The sequence below is a fragment of the Heliangelus exortis genome, chromosome Z (genome assembly GCF_036169615.1).
Source record: "Heliangelus exortis chromosome Z, bHelExo1.hap1, whole genome shotgun sequence".
Classification (NCBI taxonomy): Eukaryota; Metazoa; Chordata; class Aves; order Apodiformes; family Trochilidae; genus Heliangelus; species Heliangelus exortis.
This window is the reverse complement of record NC_092454.1, coordinates 32,675,170-32,695,375: the sequence shown is the minus strand read 5'-3', so window position 1 is coordinate 32,695,375 and position 20,206 is coordinate 32,675,170. Positions and strand designations below refer to the sequence as shown.

General features: G+C 36.2%; 1 protein-coding gene across 3 annotated transcripts in view; it reads right to left on the bottom strand.

Moving 5' to 3' along the window:
* FANCC (FA complementation group C) overlaps positions 1-20,206 on the bottom strand; it is a 72,733-nt gene that overhangs the window by 25,766 nt on the left and 26,761 nt on the right. For all 3 annotated transcript variants that reach the window (XM_071731511.1, XM_071731512.1, XM_071731513.1), the window contains exons 5-8: positions 6,666-6,785; positions 5,821-5,885; positions 3,374-3,538; positions 298-454 (exon numbers count right to left, since the gene is read on the bottom strand). In XM_071731511.1, coding sequence (XP_071587612.1) covers positions 298-454; positions 3,374-3,538; positions 5,821-5,885; positions 6,666-6,785 — 507 coding nt within the window. The remainder of the gene's footprint in view (positions 1-297; positions 455-3,373; positions 3,539-5,820; positions 5,886-6,665; positions 6,786-20,206) is intronic.

The window sequence follows — 20,206 nt, the reverse complement described above, 5'->3', positions numbered from 1 at the left end:
TAATTTTTCAATATATATTTCAATATTGAGGCAGTACTCGGCACCACCACCAGTCAGATTCTCACCTCTTCATTCACTCTTCAGCAATGAATGAATTTTTTTTCTCTCTTTCACAAATTCAGTGTAAAAACTAAAAGAAATTTATGACATTTGTATGACTCAAGATTTACCTTTGCCTTAGCAAATTGTATGCCACATGACAGGCATTTGCTTCAAAGATACTGAGGTGTTTGGAAACTCTCATTCACTTCTGAAGCACAAAAGAGATGTACCAAACATACTACATGTTTCACATACCAGTAACGAGTCTTTTATGACAGAAGCCACTTCTTCCAGTGAACTCAACTGAGCAGAAACCAACTGGTCTAAAAGACAAAGTGTAGCTTTTTCCAGGCTTGGCAAGTGACGAAGCCAAAGGCTGAAGATGGAAGATTCAGAGAGGGAGATCTTCTTCCTAGTTTAGAGAGAAAAATAAGGGTTTTCTCCAAGAAACTGGAAGGAAGACAAGAATGTACCTTTTTTAATTAAAAAGAAAATCAGACTGGGGGAAAAAAAGGACAAAAAAGATCAACCTTCAGAAACAGAAAGAAAATCTTGTTTACAGTACTCTGCATAACAGGGAATTACCATCACGGACAAATGAAACCTTACCAAATGTCTTTAAAACCTTAAGACACCATTATGATGGATCCCAGCAGATGGAAACAGAAGATTTGAGAATGGAGTTCCCTTCCTGTCTTGAGTAAGGTTCTGCCCCACAGTTCTGCTCTTTCAGACCCAAATGCTTTCTGCCCACCCACCTACACAAAGTGTCAGCAGCTGATAGACAAGCAGGAAGCTCCTGGGTAATTTTGTCACTGCCTAAATCAAAGCATTATTTGTCTTTGCAGAAAAATAAAAAAAAAAACCCACCAAAAATAAGGTAGAGTGTTCAGCCCACCAACAATGACAGGGGACTTTTAAAAGATAAACAGTTAAGAATGCAATTATATCATCACCTGAATTTTTCAGCTATCTCTCAATTGAAGTATAGTATTGTATTGGCAGGAAATAAAAGGCACAGTTCATTTTGAGACCTTAATGTTTGGATCAGCACAAATCTAAATATACTGAGGTAACTACCCAAGAAGAGATATAGCACAAATCATATTGGAATATTTGTGCAGCAATCATGATGGATGCAAAAATAAAGGTTTTAAACCTAAACAAAAGCAAAAATACATAAACAACAAGAAATATGTCTTGGTTTTGAATGAATTTAAGATTAAAACTTCTAAAATTAGGCTGGACAGCACAGGCAAAATAAAGCTACTGATAAAAAAGAACTGGCAGAAAGGAAGACGTAACACCATTTTAGGATCTATTTTCAATGTATGTATTTTACCATACATTTGTTTAAATATCAGCTTTCAGAATTTTTATTTCCACTGAAAACTCGTATTTTCCTATTAAAAATTATGCAGCAGTTTATCTTAAAAGTGCACATCTGTAGACAAGAAATACATTTAAGTATGTAGAATTTAAAAATTTTAAAGCAATGTGCCATTTCAAGATGCTTTTTACTTATCACTATGAAAGCACACATGCACATCAGAGTAAATTGAGATTACTTAATTTTGCCACAATCCTCTTTTCTGTTGCTTTTGTGGTACATGGAAGGCATTACTATGCCAGGAAAAGACACCTAATAAGCTTTCATGGGGCCATTTAAACACTGAGATTTAAAAACCATATAGGAGGTAAACTGTATGCATTAACCTTCTGTACTGAACTTGCAGATGGTCCCATGGGGACAAAGGTGAATACTGTGGAGCACTTTAAATCTCAGTACTTAGTAAGCCTGTTTTGTGGAACAGGCTTCACTCCTGTTCAGAAGGAAATCAAGTGTTTGGAGCACAACAGTGGAGTTAGGGAACACAAAATTCATTGTTAAAGTGGAAGGAAAAATACAGAAGCACACTCATGTTAAGATCACCTGACCTTGAGTGACACGCCAGGAGTTTACTATGCAAAGCATGTATAGGCCTTTATCAGCTCACAGCAAATTGATACCATTTTGTCAAGGGCACTGCAAGAGTAACTTAGTCAAGAGCCACATGAACTGAATTTTTTTGCTCTTTGTAATAAAAAAGTAGCTCAAAAGTAAAGGGACGTTTACGTCAGTCAGAAGAGTAATTCATGACCATCTAAAGGATGCAGGTTCACATGAAGAAGTAGCAAAAGTATGCCATGACCATTGGGGCACTGACATCAGTATAGCCATCCCTGCTATATCAGTGAACTTCCTCTGAAAGTTTTCCAAACTGCATTACTTACTGTTCATGGGACACATTCAGTTTGAAGCCACAGAAGGTGACAAGTGAGATAGAGCTCTCTCTTTTTTGGGACGTAGCTCTCACTGAAGACCCTCGTATTCCCTTTTTACTTGTTTTTTCCTGCTTCTAGTAACATTTGTACAAACTCGTAACTGTGTTTTTCCATTAATTATTTATTTTTGCTGGAGCCCTCAATGGAACAATATAACAATCCACTGGAACATCTCACAAATTATAATGTGGTGTACAGGGGAAGCAATTAGCACTTTGATTAAAAAGGAGACAAATGGATAACTGAGATAAAGTGTTCACACAGAACATTTCTTGCACTGAGAAGACCTGGTTTTAATACAGTGTCTCAGCTAAAACTTGAGTAAAGCAGCTCTCAACTAAAAGCAGACTCTGGTTTCGCTGACGTCTCTCCTTCCTTGGCACAGCCAATCTTGCTGATGTTCAGTTTCACTCATCTGGTTTTCATTCACAGACTGATTTTATCAAAACTGATTTTAGTGGCAGCAAAACAAGGAACGTTGTATTTCACAAATTGCTCCTGTCAGACTAATTAAAAATGATCTGTTGAAAAGCAGGAGAAATTAAAATCTTGAGAATCAATTTCACACACAAACACACACACAGACAAACAAACCAAAAGAAGAAAAAGTATGGAACCAATCAAACACAGGATCTATCTTGTACCCAGAAAAGTAAAAATGGCTCTCAAAATGTCAAGTTGGTAACGTTGATACATTTATATGACAAGTAAATAGCATTTGTATGAAAACTGAAAAATCTATTGAAGATTTTAACCTCCATTTTAGAAAAAAGTGAAATAAAGTTCCAGCCAATATTTAAAGGTCTTATGCCACAATTTGTGCATCAGCAATTTAAAATTCTGGTTTGGCCAGCAATCCAAGCTCTGCTGTTCAGATGAAAGAGAAATATTTTACTCCAATGCAGGAGATGTACAGTGCATTCAGCACACAAACTGAGAGAAAAGACATTTGCATTAAAAATCTTTATGAAAAGAGCATAAGAATAATACAGATCATGCTACTTACTTTAAAAAGGCCTCATTCACAGCCTCCAGAAACTCTGAACTAAGAATTTCTTCTGATGCATCTCCATGGTAAAGAAGGAGAGTTTCCAGCAATGGAGCTACATCAGGCAAAGTAATGAGAGGGAGACAGAAACGGGACACAGCATTCACCCGATGGGCTGAAACTCTGAGGGAAAAGTAAATACAGTTTATATTTCAGAAAAGTCAAGACTTAATTTCTAACTGACAAGGTAAAAGAAGGTTACAGAATGATAAGTGTAAGAGATGCAGGAAAAGTATTTATTGGAGTAACTGTTTAAATGTCATTACATATTCTCTGAGGAATCTTAAGGAGAAAAAATGTTGGTATTTTAGTGCTCAAGGCAAACCACATGATGGGTATCAATCCAATTCTGAAGAGCAGCCAGTTCTGTCCACTCAGTAGTAACACCCTTCCTACCTGAGAATACTTTTATTTCCCCAGGGTCAGTGAAGTGCAGGTTAGGAAGACTACAGATTCCCAGCTCCCATGCAGGTTTGCTAGACCCTCACAGGAGCCCATCTAGCTGGCTTTAAGGCTTCCTGTTATTTTCTTGACCTCTGTCCTCTCACCATGACAACTGCTATGAAGGAAATATGAATATATATAAATATTGCTGTCTTCAAGTGCTCAGTTGAAAAATGTTTCTCTTACGGGTCTACAGCTGAAGAAATATATCACACTTCTGGAGCTTAATATGCAAATCACTCACTTGACCTGCTCACTAACACTACACACTTGGAAATTATTAAAGACAATGCAACCTGGAGCATAAACATAAAGGAAAATGGCATATAATATATAACATTTGCAAAAAAGAAATGCCAATTTTCCGTGGGTATATATAATAGTTTCTTGCATATGAAATTGCAGATGCAATTTTGACAGGGAGACATTTATGAAGACCAAGAACCCTGAAATACTTAAAATTAAATACCAGCAAATTAAAAAGTGCTAGGTTCTTTAGAAAAGGCTTCCTTGAGTTGCTCCAAGTTTCTCTGGATTGCTTTGTTCACTAAAAGGGGTGTGTTCTTTCCAAGAACCCAAAGCAGTTTCCTTTCACAAGCTACCAATACAGTCTATAAAGAGCTGCGACAGGAATTACACTACAGGATAAGATAGAGCAAAACTTTGTAGCCTTGCAGGTATTAAAGCTACACCCAAACATGTGGCTTAATGGTCGCTGGCACATGTAGTGGCAGAAGTGCTATGATCTGTGGACAGAGGATATCATTGTGGTTTCCATAGAGAGAGACATAAAACATGACACGTTTTCCAAGATTTGTCTGTATCTAACCAACAATGTGTTTAAAAGTTTCTTACACTGAAATAAATAGAGAAGCAGTTTTGCTATGGGAAGTGTTTCTGTGGAAACGGTAACTCTAGTGGGCTGATACTTATTGTGTGTGGTTTTTGAGAGATAGATGTGAAGTTCATAGACCTGACACTCTATAAACCATCCTTCTTTACAAAATTCTGTTTCTAATGCCTTATCCGGGATTAGCAAACTTTAGCATTTTATTTTACTCTTAACTTCAGAAGGAACAACGTGCAAAGGCAGTTTTCATCATCTTTAGAAAACAAAGCCAAAGAAGCAGTTACAGGATGGAAATATGTGCTTGGGTACACTTAGATTAGTGTACACAGTACTGCACACAGCCACAGTACTGTTCAGTACCCGATCAAGGAACTAATGGAAGGAAAATTAGAGGTTTTTAAATAAGCATGGACAAATCTCATAGTTAATAATGTGCAAAGTAAGTACTATTCTGTCATATTAAACTATCACTCATACTCACCTACAGTAACTGCCAGCTAACTTTATTTTGGTTATAAATATGCATATAGCATTCAACATTCTGATTATGAAATTCAGGAGGTTGAACAAGACCAAGTGCAAGGTCCTGCACCTGGGTCATGGCTATCAGTACAAACTGGGGCTGTGGCAGGGTTGAGACCAGCACTGAAGAGAAGGACCTGGGGGTGTTGGCTGAGGAAAAATTGGACATGAACTGGCATGTTTTAAACTGAAAGAGAGTAGAATTAGGTAAGATACAAAGAAGAATTTCTTCACTGTGAGAGTGGTAGACAGTGGAACAAGTTGCCTACAGTGGTGGATGTCCCTGGAGGAGTTCAAGGTGAGGTTGGATAGGGCTTTGACCAACCTGATCTGGTGAAACATGTCCCTGCCTGCAGCAGGGGGTTTGGACTAGATGATATTCGAAGGTCACTTCCAAACCACTCTATGACTCTCCAGTATAAACTATTATGTGAAGCCCAACTTACAAGCTTCTCCACATCTGAAAATATCTACATTTATATTCCAGACTTTCCAACTGAACCTAAGCTAGCCAAGACTGCAAAAGGTCCTTACTGAACTGTAATGATCAAAAAAAAAAAAAAAAAAAAAAAATTTAGGTAAGACCTACCTCCCTCTAATGTTAAGTCCATTGAACTGATATCCTTTGAGTTCCATTTCTAATGAGTGGACCATCTGTGAGTAGTAAAGTAAAATAAGATAAAAGTTAAAATTAAATAAATTATGCATGCTGCAGATCAGAGGAAATTAGTTGCATGGTTCTCTGTGTGACTGACATAAAGTGGAGCCTCATAGACTTCCCTGTTCACTCAGTTTGATTTTTAAATTTTTTAATTATTGGTCCTAAATCAAAGCTGCACAGATCACTCAATAAAATATGCTGAAAAATGTTTTTTAACACCCATTATGTGCTTTCCACATTTAAAAACTGAAAAGTTAATTACTTTAGCTCTGCTACTCCAAGAGCTGTGGCAAATCCTTTCCCAATTTAGGTCAACATTTGATGAAACATTATTGCTATTATTTTTATGTATTAAATGAAAAAGACATTATTTACTAAGCTTTAAGCTTTGTTTACCATTTTAAATGCAGTGCATACAGTCAAAGAAAATATCCCAAAAGTTATGTTTTAATACATCAAATAATTTATACACTCTAAACTTCACAAGGAAAATAATGATAGGACAAATTTATTTTTTTTTTTTTGTTATAACAAAGCAGCAACAGGAATTTTGGTTTTTTGAACATCTATTATATTATAATCTAATAAAAAAAAGCCTTCTCATTTGTCAAAGATCTCCTACTTAATTTTTTCCCTTAAAAGGCTGTAGAAGTAACAGAGGTAAAAAAAGATAAACAAAGTTAAGTTCATCCTCCCTATAAGAATGACAGATCCATGTATGTGCTTATAAAGTGGTGATTTATTGTTAACAAAATCCAAATTGCACAAGTTACCTCTTTAACTAAATGACAATAATAATCTGCTGATGTGTAGCCAAGAGTCGATACGAATGCACTGGTTTCAGCTTCATTACTTTCCCACTTAGAAGAAGAAAGGAGATGGCACAGCAAACTCTGCAAGAGGTCAACAAAAGGACAAAAAAAAAAAAAAAAAAAAAAAAGTATTAGGCTACAAAAGGCTGTGTAAAAAGAACTGACTGTTATGGTACTATCTGTGGGGTAAGATCTTTTGATTGGCTGTGGCCTTTTTACACCATCAACACAGACGAGCAGGCAAGTCCCATCGATGATGAGGAAAGCGCTGCAGCTGCTACAATCAAATGTAAGTTCACTTACCATGGAGGCCATTTGTGTCAAAACCAGACAGATCTTTAGGTAGGTTTTGGTCTGATATAATCTGGATAGCAGCCCTCATGTTGCTACACAGCAAAAAACTCACCTGTACTCTTGATCACCTGTATTCTTGATCATGACCAGGAAGAGAAAGGATGAAGTTAACATATACTTTCACTTATCATTCCTCAAAGAGGCCCTGGTATTTTTGAGAAGATTCAGTGTCTGAATAATTTAATTTGCTTAATTTTAGTTAGACATTTAGTTCTCTATCAATTTCACTTGGGATGTTTTAAGTCACATTTTAAATGCAATAAAACATTTTAAATGCATCATATAAAAATCAAAAGGATCCTTTGATGATAAAGTCTGATTAACACATCTGATACACTGGTTCTGCAGGGGAGCAGAGGGAACTTGAACACAGTACTCTGTTTTCTTATATTCCCAGTTGTTAAGCACTATACTAGAGCTCTGATGTTTTTTGGACAGATCTTACACCCCAGCACCTTTCCAACTGAACTCATTTATGAAAACTGTTGTGTGAAATCAGGATTTCCCATCCCATTGTCATAACTCAGCAGAGGTAGATTCATACTGCTTATCAAATGATCAGCTCTGACTCTGATTTCTTCCCGTCTTGTATTGCTACATGCTGATATAACAATGGTTTTATTCCCTATTCCATATGGCATAAGTATAAAAGCCTCTGTAACAGAAGGTTAGGATTAGCAAACACTGAAAAGCTTCATTTCAAAAATATGTAATGAAAAGGAAAGTTTTGTGACTTCCAACATCTTAGGAGGTTTCACTCTATGCAGTCTCTTAAAAATAGGGATCTGATGAAAAAAATTTGACTAAAAAAGTTAAAAAATCAGTTAGCTCGGTTTTTGCTTTCAGAAATCCAAACCAAATAATTATGTACTCTTTTGTTGAACAACACTAAGCAACTGCCCAAAGTTCCTGGAATTAGATGTATTCCATATTTGATTAATTTGAGAAAAAAAAATATCATCAGGTAAAGGCAAACTAGAGTTCTAAGAAAACTGATTACTATTCAGAGTAAATAACAAGCATTTGGGACGCCTTCTTTACTGTATTTTTTTCCCAGGGTTATTTTACTACTTTGCAGACTTAAGCTAAATGCCTAAACACCTGTCCCCTTCATTGCAAACCCTTTCCCCAAACCAAAACCCTCACTGAACAAGAGGGTTTTACCGCCATCTAGTGACTTCCCCAAAACTAAGGAGGAAGGAAAATGCTGTGCCAGCGCTGAGTTTCAAGGCAGTCATTTACATGAAACATTTGTATTCTTAAGAAAAAGATATTAAAAGATGGATTATCAAAATTTAAAAGCATCTAAATATATCAAAAGTGAGGGCTAAATTCTATTAAACTGTACAATCCTCAAACATCCCTTAATCAATTTGTTAATATGGAACAATATATGTTATTGTTCTTTGCAACAATTCTTCAAGTTAAAATTTGTTTTCAGAACACTGTCAAGGGCTCAGACAAGCAGCTAGCTCCTACAGCATAGGATGGTTTTCAAAGCAGTATGAGATAAGGGATCAGACTGCAAATTGAAAACAAAATAAAGGAGGAGGTAGCAACAATAGACTTAGGATGCCAGTTTGAAATAAGGAAGTAAGGAAGGGGCTTGAAAAGAACACAATTCATTCAAAGTTTGAGTTTGCTCACCAGTTTACTTCACCAGTGACCAGACCATAAAAAGCTCTGAAAAGCATTTGACATATTGATATGACAGCTAACAGCAACTAAATGACTAAGCAGCTTAAAACCTCATATATTCACAGTAACACTACAAAACACATTATCTAGTGACCCACTCTCTAACCAAAACTTTCCTCGGGATAAAACTAATGAAACACTTTCTAGATGAAGACTAATTTCAAAAGTGCTTCCCCCTATCCTTCTGTAACTGTCATTTTTAATCAACCAACAGAGGAAAATACAAGACAAAATTACTACACATCATCAGTCTGCATATGTCCTGCAAAACTTCCCTGCTTTTTTTTTCTTTATCTGGTTGGTGGCTTGTTTGGTTTTCCTTTTCTGAGCACTTTACTACATCCATGCTAGGACTTTACAGATCATTTAGTTTTTTAACACAAAACCCCTCCGAACTGCCAGAAGGGGGCAAGGGAAACGAGAAGAGATACTGTAGTCAAGATGAAAGGAGGTATTAGGAATGCATAAAATAAAGCTGCTATGTGTTAAAGGTGAAAAGCATTTAGAATTCAGCTGCCATATTTTTCATTTTACAGTTGCTATTATTTCCAGTACAAAGCCTAAAACACAGCTAAGTGCAACACAGATAAGAAACTCTGTAACAATAACTTAAAGCATTTATCTTGTAAGGTTTAAATGATTTCACCAATCCAAAACATGACCAGAAAGCTCTTCTCTCTAGAAAATGTAGCTTATTTAATGCACATAGGTCTGGCTACAGGTAATAATTATTTTACTAGTATATACTAGAATATACTTTCTGTATTAGCAGAAAGCTGCCTGAAGGAAAAGTAAAAACTGACAATTCATTCTTATATATACTTAATAGACTATTAGATGGATAAGGAATTCCAAAGAGTTACAGTCAATATCTCAGTGTCCAAGTGGAAAAAGTAACAAGTGGTGTCCTTCAGGAGTTTGCTCTGGGACAAATACCATTTAATAACTTTATCAATGGAATAGGATTAAGTGGGAGAGTGGGATTAAGCACACCCTCAGCAGCTTCCCAGATGATACCAAGATGTGTTGCTGTTCATTCCCTGGAGGGAAGAGTGACCTTGACTGGACTGAGACATGGGCCTGTGTGAAGCTCATGAAGTTCAACAAGGCCAAGCACAAGGTCCTACACCTAGATGAGGGCAACCCCCAGTATCTATGCACACTATTGAATGAATGGATGGAGAGCAGCCCTGCAGAGAAGGACCTGGGGATATTTGTAGATGAAAAACTGGCCAAGAACCAGTAATGTGCATGTGCAGCTGACAGTCCCTTTCAACCCACACCGTTCCATGATTCTATTACCTGCACAAGGTGATTTTCCCTTGGAAAAACATGCTTTCAGCTGTTCTATGACATAATCCTCTTTTAACAGTACACTTCTGTGTAAGTACACAAATAGTGTGGAAGGGATAGTATAATGGCCAGAAATAAAGCTTATACCCAGTAGCTCCAATTAAAGACAAGTTTTTCCAATGTTTTTTTTCTGCCTCTTAGCAGGTAAACTGGATAAGGCAAACAACTGCTGCAAGATCCAGTCAGAACATGGAAGGATATAACTAGAAACTACTCCAAGACATACTCTCTAAAGAGACAAACTGACCATGAACAAAAAGATCATCAGATTATTATTATTTTCCTAAGAGATTTGTCCATGCTCTTTCATCCTACAGATCATTAACTTGATTACCGAAAGTACAGTGTAAGCCAGGAATGCCTAATTCTTAAGTAACTGGCATTGAAAACTGCTGTTTTCACCTCAAGATTCAAAGTTCACAATGTTTAAATTCCAGTAATTCTCAGATCTAAACAGACTGTATCAGTAGTTATTTCACATCATACTGCAAAACTCTGCTAGAACCAGCTTGGAGAGCCAGTATAAAACATTTTTTTTTCTTAGATCTGAACTTGGCCTTTCACCTTTGAAATCAATGGTTCCAGAAAATACTACGGAGGAAAAAAATTATTTAGCCAGTGTGGATTCCTGAGGTCAGAGAAATCGCTAATTTTATTCTAATGACTTCTAAGGATTCATTTCAAATCTAGTAGAAGGTATACATGAACATAATGGGAAAGCTGTCAATACTAAATACATTCTTGTACTGATGATCTCAGTCATAAATCTTAGCCTATTCCAGCAAAGTATACAATTCCAGATCTACATCATTGGTAGGTATTTCTGGCAGTAAATTACTATTCACTGTCTAGTCCACTAGGGCCATATTCTACGAGCCAGAAAAAAGGCAGATTTTGACAAAAGTGCTGCTTTCAGAATAGAAAATATAAAGATGCAATGATTCTGAGAAATAACAGCAATCAGGCATACTGTGATACCAGAAATTATTTCTTTATTGATTTCCCTCAGTTTTTAAAGCAGAAAGCAGGAAGAAACCACCTTTGTACTATTTGCAAGAGAACACATCCATCCTTCAGGCCTTGTATTAAAGGCAACATAATCCCCTTCACCCTGAAATGGAATTAATGGCTTCTCATAAAGCCCTCACAATACCCAGCTTCCTTGAACAACCTTGCCAGTAGCTGTATTTGACTGATGCAATTTATACTGAGTAATATTCTATCTAAGTCAATTTAAAATCCAGTGCAGCACAGAGATTTCTAATATCTTTAACAATCATATAATCCTAGGAGTATTTGCATGAAGACACAGAAGAATTTATTTTATCTTATCTATCAGGTTTTATAGTGAAGGAGGCCTGTTTTAACATTTACTCCTGTGATTTAAAGATTCTGCTATGAAGCTGTCCCTTATTACTTCACTCAGGGAAAGTGGAAGGAATAAGAGCAGTCTTGAAACTAGACTTCTGAGAATACAAATGGAGAAAACAAGTCATTATGCTTCCTAGTCACCACCCAAATATACATAAAGAAGACTAAGCAAACGAAAAACATTTCTGACATACTACTTTTCAATTAAACTAAGCCAAATTATTTGATAATTCTCTGCAAGTAATAAAAGCTGATCTGCAAGTAATAAAAGCTGATTTCCATGTGCTACAAGGGATTTGTTGAGTTCTTCCATGAACTTTGTTGCTCAGAAACAACCACATCTTGAACCACATGTGCCTATGAAAGTCTGGAAATTATTTTCTTGAAGCAAAATTTTCCCTTCCATTGAGTTGAGCTGCACAGCAGTAGGCATATACCAACTTAGCTAGTGCTCACAGTTTCAGAAAGGGGGAAGAGGCACTTTAGCCATCTGATACTGGCTTTACTAAGCAGGGATTCAAAAGCTCAGAAGCCTTTTTTCCCTTCTTTCTCTAAGAGGAACTATCTTCCTGCTCATGGTGGGGAAGAATATAGAAGCCTGAGCTAAAGGTGTTTCAAATTAGATATCAACACAGAAATAGCACCTGATTTTTATTACAGGACCACATGGCAAGTTTTATGCTAGTAGCTATATTGGTATAGCAACTGTCCTGGAATTTATGACACAATTTCAAAGATATTCTAGGAAACCAGATAAACCTATTTGTATCTGGAAACTTCTCAACACACTTTCTTCAAAGTACTTATGATTCTGAATGTCCTCAGAAGCATATGTGTAAATCTACACACTGCAAGGGCAGCATGCTTTGGAGAGAGATGATAAATAGTTTCACTGGGGTGAGCTATTCGAGCCTGATACTGATTATAACTTCCCAGTGACACTACTGACCTCTTTTTGCCAACCTGGACAAGCCAGTCAAAGCAACAAGTGGAGAAGGACGGAACAGAAGGATCTATAATTTATACTAAAGGAAATTTCCCTTTAGTATATTCTCCTTGAAACACAAAGTGCCCTTAATTTCTTGAGAAGAGATTATTAATGATACTTTGCTGAAAATTATGATCAATGTGAATTTGTTGGAATCCATTCATAGATACCCAAGAGTAAATTTCTAAAATCTGGTCAAGTATTAGGCTTATTTCTGACCTTTCCATCTGTTCCAATGGGAACCAGATTTCCTCAGCTCTAAGACAAAAAAGAAAAGCAAGTATAAGAAAAAGCTACATCTTATTCAGAGGATGCATTAGAAGTGCTATTTCCTCTTTGTATTTTATCAGATTTTGGAATGAGTATTTCTTGTATGGCAGTGATTTCAAGTATCTGTACAACAATTCTGTTCTTGGGAGTTCCTTGAACAATCAGATAGCCCATGGCTTTCAACAAACGTCTAGAAGATAGAAGATGAGATCAAATTCAATTTTCAACCTAGATTTAAAAACTATTTCAAAACTATGTAATCAGTTACAATATTAATGAGAAATTAGGTAATGTTATTCCAAACAATTATTAAAAATATATTTCTAGTTACATATTACATATTGCATATTTTATATTATGCTATATACAAAATTACATATATTACATATATAACATAGTTTTTAAAAAGTAATTCTTTCTTTAAATAACTAGTATTCTAACATTCTAAATAACTTCCAAAATTATTTAAGTAGAGTCAGCAACAAAATGCCATCAAGTCTTGTATTTTTAGAACCTTTTTACTTGGAATAAATGGCTGTTTCTGGAGAATCATAGTGGCTAAGTCTGTAACAAGACAGCATACTCATTTAGAGTCTGTCTCAACACCAACTGTTTATGAAGGCAATTCTGAGACATAACACAATTCCCTGACATAACACAATTCATATTATTTCCACACACTTATCCAAACATAACAAATTGTGTGAGCTTTAATTTTGTTTACAAGATCTCTTCCTGACTTGCTCCTTAGTTTCCAGAAAAGATGGAAAATTAGTTTTCCACAAACCAAACCCAAAATATAGAGGAAATTAAGGAAGTAGAACAGCATACAGATTTAAGAATAATGTTGCTTTCAAACTACTGCTTTAGTCTAACCAACTTTTTTCTCAACATTTTATAAAAATCTGTGTATAAACAATGAGAAATCAGACGGCGCATATTGTCAACAACTTTATTATCTGGGTACAAGAATGTGTTTTACAAGCTATTAAAAAAATCTTTAACTACTTATCATCAATAACACAATTAAAATATCCAGTGTCTGCTTTAAAATTGTATGTATAGTATAATGTTTTCTCTATTTGAAATGCATTTAACCACACATATTCAATGATTAGCTAGTCAACGCAACCCTTCACTTTACCAAACTGAGCCTATTCCAGTAATCACTCAGAGGTTTTGCACAAAGGAATTACTTCAGTTTCAACTTAACTTTAAGAAAGCTCAGAATATTCTCCAGTAGTTCACTGGATGATGGCCAAAGTGCCCAAGTACAGAGTAGGGAGGGATTTTCTTCTTACATTTCTTTCTGACATTTACTGTCAAGAATTTTTTTTTTGTTTTGGCATGGCTTATGGATACATACATTCATGGGATGGTTTTCATTAGCTAAATTCTATACCAGCATACTAAATAAAACGGTTGGCCACAATTACATGTTAAGGATTTATTGGAGCTTCTAATTTTTCTCCTTATTCACTTGGAATGACAACCTGACATCTGCCCACATCTAAATCCCCATTGATAACCATGAAAGACCAGTCAATCGTAAACAAATTGTTCTGCTAAACACTCTTACAAAGATAGGAGTCTTGCCACTAAGGCATGTGATCAAGTTACAGAAAATCATAGAATCATAGAATGGTTTGGCTTGGAAAGGATCTTAAAGATCATCCAGTTCCAACCCCCTGCTTGGGCAGGGTCACCTCCCACTAGATCAGGTTGCTGCAGGCCCAGTCAACCTGGCCTTGAACACTTCCAGAGAGGGGGCAGCCACAACATCCTTTGGCAACCTGTTCCAGTGTCTCACTTAAATTAAACTAAAATTTATTAATTACTTCCTAATGTCTAACCTGAATCTCCAAGCCTCAAACCATTGTCTCTTGTCCTCTCACTACACACCTGTGTAAAAAGCTCTACCTCAGCTTTCTTGTAGGCCCCCTTCAGATACTGGAAGGTTGCTGTAAGGTCACCCCAGAGCCTCCTCTTCTCCAGGCTGAACAACCCCAACTTCCTCAGCCTGGCTTCATAGGCGAGGTGCTCCAGCCCTCTGATCATTTTTAGTGGCTCTTCTCCTGACATGTTCCAGCAGCTCTGTGTCCTTCTTATGTTGGGGACTCTGGAACTGGGATCAGTACTCCAGGTGGGATCTCACAAGAGCAGAGTAGAGAGGGAGAATCACCTCCCTTGTCCAGCTCTCTGTGCTTCTTTTGATGCATCCCAGGACACAGTTGGTTTGCTGAGCTGCAACTGCACATTTACCTGTATTCATGCATGGGATTGCCTTGACCCAGCTGCAGAATCTTGCACTTGACCTTGTTGAACCTCATGCAGTTTGCATGAGGTTTTCACAAGTCCACTTCTCAAGCCTGTGTAGGTCCCTCTGGATGGCATCCCTTCTCTCCTTCCCTCGAGTGTGTTGACTTCACCACACAGTTTGTCTATACATAAATTACTAGATTAAGTTATTAATGTTTTAGAGTTAAGAAAAATATCCAGGAATACTGTCATTCTTTCTCAAAATTAGTGTTGCCAGATGCACAGACTTGATTGCTTTTCACATAGTTCCTAACAGGAAACTCAAATTCGATGAAGTTCTTCACAATGCACCTGATAAAAGAACCCTTCACTGTGTTCTGTCCCCAGAGCATGTAAGCATGTTCACCTCAGTCAATGTTTGTAGTAAAACTGCTCAAATGCTCTTATTTAGGCCAGTTTCCTTATTCTTTCTTTCACAATCACCATTGCAATTTGATTTTTAATAAAAAAAAGTACACAGAAGGACCAGGAAAACCTGGACTGAAAAAAACTCAAAAACTCCATTCAGAGAGATATACTTTTTCTTTAGAAACTAATGTATGCTATGAAGTACATTAATCATGCTGATAAATGTTGCTTGTTATAAAGCCTAGGTTCATATTCTACCTGCTTCTTTACAATGGAAGAAAAATGCCACATACTTCAGTACAATTCAAAATTAACCTGATTCTACTTTACAAACAAAATGCAGGAAAGAAAATAATGGGAAGGAATAGGAGACAGAAGCTGCATTGTTTTTCCCTCACCAATTCAAGCTCAGTTAACTTCTGTGAAACTAGTATAGGAAAAGTATGTTGCACTACTGCTGTGGCTAAGACCACACAACTTCTTAATGGATGTGTTCCAAAGCCTAAGCTCCATCTGCAAATCACTAAAAAAACCCTTGGAAATCATACAAAAGAGCTGAAGAATTGTGATTCTGGCAAGCCTTGGGCTCAGACAGGAAAAGCTATTTCAAATTTCCTTCTCTTTCCTTTCTCCTGTCTCTTTAAGAAACATCCACCTATAAAGTGCTATTAATCTATATTTAAAAAGGAGAGATTTTTGCTGCTGAAATAAAACATACATTTCCACTAACTTACAAAAGGAAATTCAATACCTTTACCACGGTCAAATATAAATATTTTCTCTTTATTTTTTTCAAGCCGTCTAGTTTAACTACCCAGAGAGTTAGAATTTCCCACTTCCCCCTACAATTTTCAAAGGCCAAAATGCAAAAGCTTCCCACAGGAAAAATCCTTAAATACACACACACACACACACACACAAAAAAAAAAAAAAAAAAAAAAAAAAAAGTGGGGATGAATAAATTTAAGTTTAGAAGCAGTGGATGCATCATAAAATTGTTTCGCTGCTGGTTTAAATCTGAGCTCAGTAGTTTCCAGAAAAAAGCTAATAACAAACTTAAGCTTTTTTCAATAAATGAAATGTGGCCAATGTCAGGTTTTCGTACTTCTGATTGGTACAAATTGCAAATACCCAAAGATCAACCTACCCAGGATTTTATTCAGGAGAAATTACTTTTAATCCCTTGGTTTTAGACTTCATAGGCATCAAGTGGTTAAAAGTCTTAAGGGACAAAAACATTCACTGAACTTTTTACCAAAAAGCACAAAATGCACCTATGATGGTGGTGCAACAACTGCTGGGTCACTAATTATATTAAGTTGACCAAAAATATCAAACACTAGTAGAATTTTCTTCTTTTTCTTTGTCAGTAACAAATCATTATTCTTTACTAGAGCCACCTGGCAAAAAAGCAGAATCCTTAATTCTCATTTTGTTCTTTGAGATATTTAGGTATTGTTTATTTTGGCCCAGAAGCCAAGAAGCTATTTATATTCATGTTACTTTAGTATTGTTAAAGAACTATCTATTTGAAAAAGAAAAGAAGTCTGTTTTTCCCTCAGCCAATTCATATTACTGTATTCTTTTTAATTAGAAGAATATGATAATACTTGCAGTAAATGCTGCAAATTCTCTTATATTCTACCAATGCAGTTATTTAGAGGTAACTAGAGAAGGCCCAGCTTAGAAAGTTGATTCACAAAGGGGCTATTGATTGAGAAGGCTAACTAACAAATTCAAAGTATAATCTTCAACAGCTTAGAAATGACAAAAAAGTTCCTCCAGTTGACTTTCAAAAAACTGAAACAACAACAAAAATACACAATAAACTCAGTAAAATTTTAGAAATTTTAGAAAAATAAGCATCAGAAATCGACTATGTGTTTTTTATGAAAACCCATCTTCATTCTTTCACAACTTTAAATAAGAGCCCCTTGTATGGCTATCTCTAAGCAGTTTCAATCATCTTTCTGTCCTGTATCTCTAAAATTGGTTTAGAATGAATTCTATTTGAATTCTGGAATACATACTATCACTGTATCAACTACTTACTCATCTTTGCTTCACAGGTCAATACCAATTTTAACTACATTCCTCCCCCTTCCACAGGAGCAACACACACTATCCATACCTACAAATCTTGCTTTTTAACTTACTAAATGCATAACTGCATATTAACAGGATTAAGAGGCAGATATGTCACATCTTAAACTTGCATTGCTGAGCAAAGTGAGTTTCTCTGGGTGTGTACCCAGCACAGTCCCACATTCTTCAACAGCAGGTGGAGCTGAACAACAATGTTAAACAATGGTTCTGAAATCACGCTGACCCACATTCTGCATATGCACAGGACATACACACCAACGACAGGAATAAACAGGGCCCGCAGCTCTGAGGAGCTTGTTTCCCTTTCCAGTTTGGTACCTGGAACACAAATCACAAAAGGACCTGAAAAAATGCCCTTCTCACTCATTACTCCCTCAGGACACATTGCAAAGCAAGCAGACTTGGTTCTCAAAACGGAATTTTAACAAGTAATTTAGAAGTTGACAGTTCCCATATCACACAAGGAGTTCATTAAATCACGGGGCTCTAATTAATGATGTCAGATCTAAAAGTGTGCACGTCTCATTTAACAGTCTAATGACTGCTTTCTGTTTTGATTCAAAGGAAAATTGACTTTCAGCTATCAGTTACCCAGTGAAACCTGTTTCTCTCAAGTTAATTTACATAATTATTTCCACATATGCTTAAATAGAATGTAAAAAATCCTCTAACAAATGTTTTCCCTTCATGCTCGCACGCTTATACAACAGAATTACAATATCTGTCCTCACTGCAGCTGACTTGTAAATACTCCAAAAAGGCCTGCAAGTGCTGAGTAAGTATTTGCATGACACCAAGTTTAGCCATTTAATACTATTTAATGAAGCTCAAGATTCCAGATGTGTACATGTCAAACATTAAGGAGGTGAAATCAGCTTCCCTACCGGAAAACTGATTGCCAGGTAAGGATATAAAAGTTCTTCTTCAGTTTGGTTGGAGGAAAAGTGCTATGGTAGTAGCTAGAGTGATAGGGTAACTTTTTAGAGAAATGGTAAAACAACACTGAGAATCAAAACAAAACAAACAAAAGAAAATGGGAAGAATGAAAACAACAAAGACTGAAATATTTTAAAAACAATTTATTACAGCACTTGATACAAGTGCAGAAGTTACTCCTTATTGCCAAAAAAACTAAGCATTCAGGTTTTAAAGTAACATATTTTAACAAAGCAAAACAACTTGAAGAGTCTATATATATTACATTATATAGTGTAACTTCAAGCCGAACTGATTTGGTAGGAAGCATGACCTGTAAGGCTATGGCTGTCAGAAATGAGCATCAAAATGAGGGGCATAGGGAAGCTATACTTTGTCAAAATTAAAACCCCCTGAAAGTCTTTGGAATGCTGTTTACTTCAGCTCTGTTTTACAACCACTGCAGCATGGAGAAGGGATTGACTGAAATGTCTGTAGCCTGTGGCCACCCACACTATGGGAAGCACTATGATTAAAGAGACTGCTATGTTCTTGTATCTGCCAGCAAAGTCTGCTCCATGCTGTAATTATTATACTTGCAGTCTTACAATTTATTGCATCTGGTGTGGTAAGTCCTTATGTTGTCCAACAAGAAACCAATGAACATGAATAGCAAGTTGTTTTTAAGGTACACAAATGTCTCGAGAATATGGATACTTCAGATACTTCTCTTTTAAGTTTATGAAAATATTTTGCTTTACGATATAGCCAGTGCCATAGTGAAAGGAGATCTACCACTGAAAACATTCACTTTAACCTACTTATCAAGATACAGTCTGACACACCACTCTTTCATCCCGTATCTTTATAATGACGTAAGTCATTGCTTTAGATTTTTAAAGATGAAAAACTACATGAGCTGTGTATTAGACATGTACCTAAAAAAGCAGTAAAATACTACAGTTCCATCTGTCACTGCATGAAGTGATTTTACACACATTGAACATTTCCAGTGACTCTGTGATTTAGATGCATTACAACTTCTTCCTTTCTCTTTAAGAATGTTTAACACCTCATAGTAACTTTGAAACATAAAATAAGCCCTAAACATTAAAATAAGTAAAAGTTCTCTCTGTAGCATTTTTTTTTAAATGCTGATCTCTGCAGTAGGTTGTAAACAAGTTTAAAAGTTATATTCCATGCATTCTCCTGATGTTTGGTTCTTTTATCACCAGATTAAGCAGTTTAATGCTGTTGTTGGAAGCACAACACAAAGCTGTTATTACTCTCTTCCCAACCAAATTTATGAGGCAATCTGTACCATTTTAACAAATTTGCCAGGAACTTGCTGCACAGATGCTTCTGTGAAAAGGACAGATTGTCTACTGGCTATAAATACGAAGCGCTTCACTAACCAGAGTGCCACCACCTGGCAAAGGAGGGAAGAGGGATGTACCAAGAGTAAAGGCTGAATAAAAAAAACAAGGACTGACTGGGTAAAAGTCCATTCACCTCCACCCACTCCAGGACACTTCCTGAGGAAATGGCTGTAGACATTCTTTAATATAAAACTTCGATTACAGGCAAAGGTAAATTCTATATACAGTAACTGAGGAAAAGTGCCACAATGATTCCTGAGGGACCAGAGAAAAATACAGAAAAAATTAATAGTGTAAAAAAAAGACACACTTTAATCACCATCAGATGTCTATCAACTGAAGAAATACACTATGTTCTTTGCAGTGATCAAGGTTGCTGATGATTATTTGCACAGGTTAGA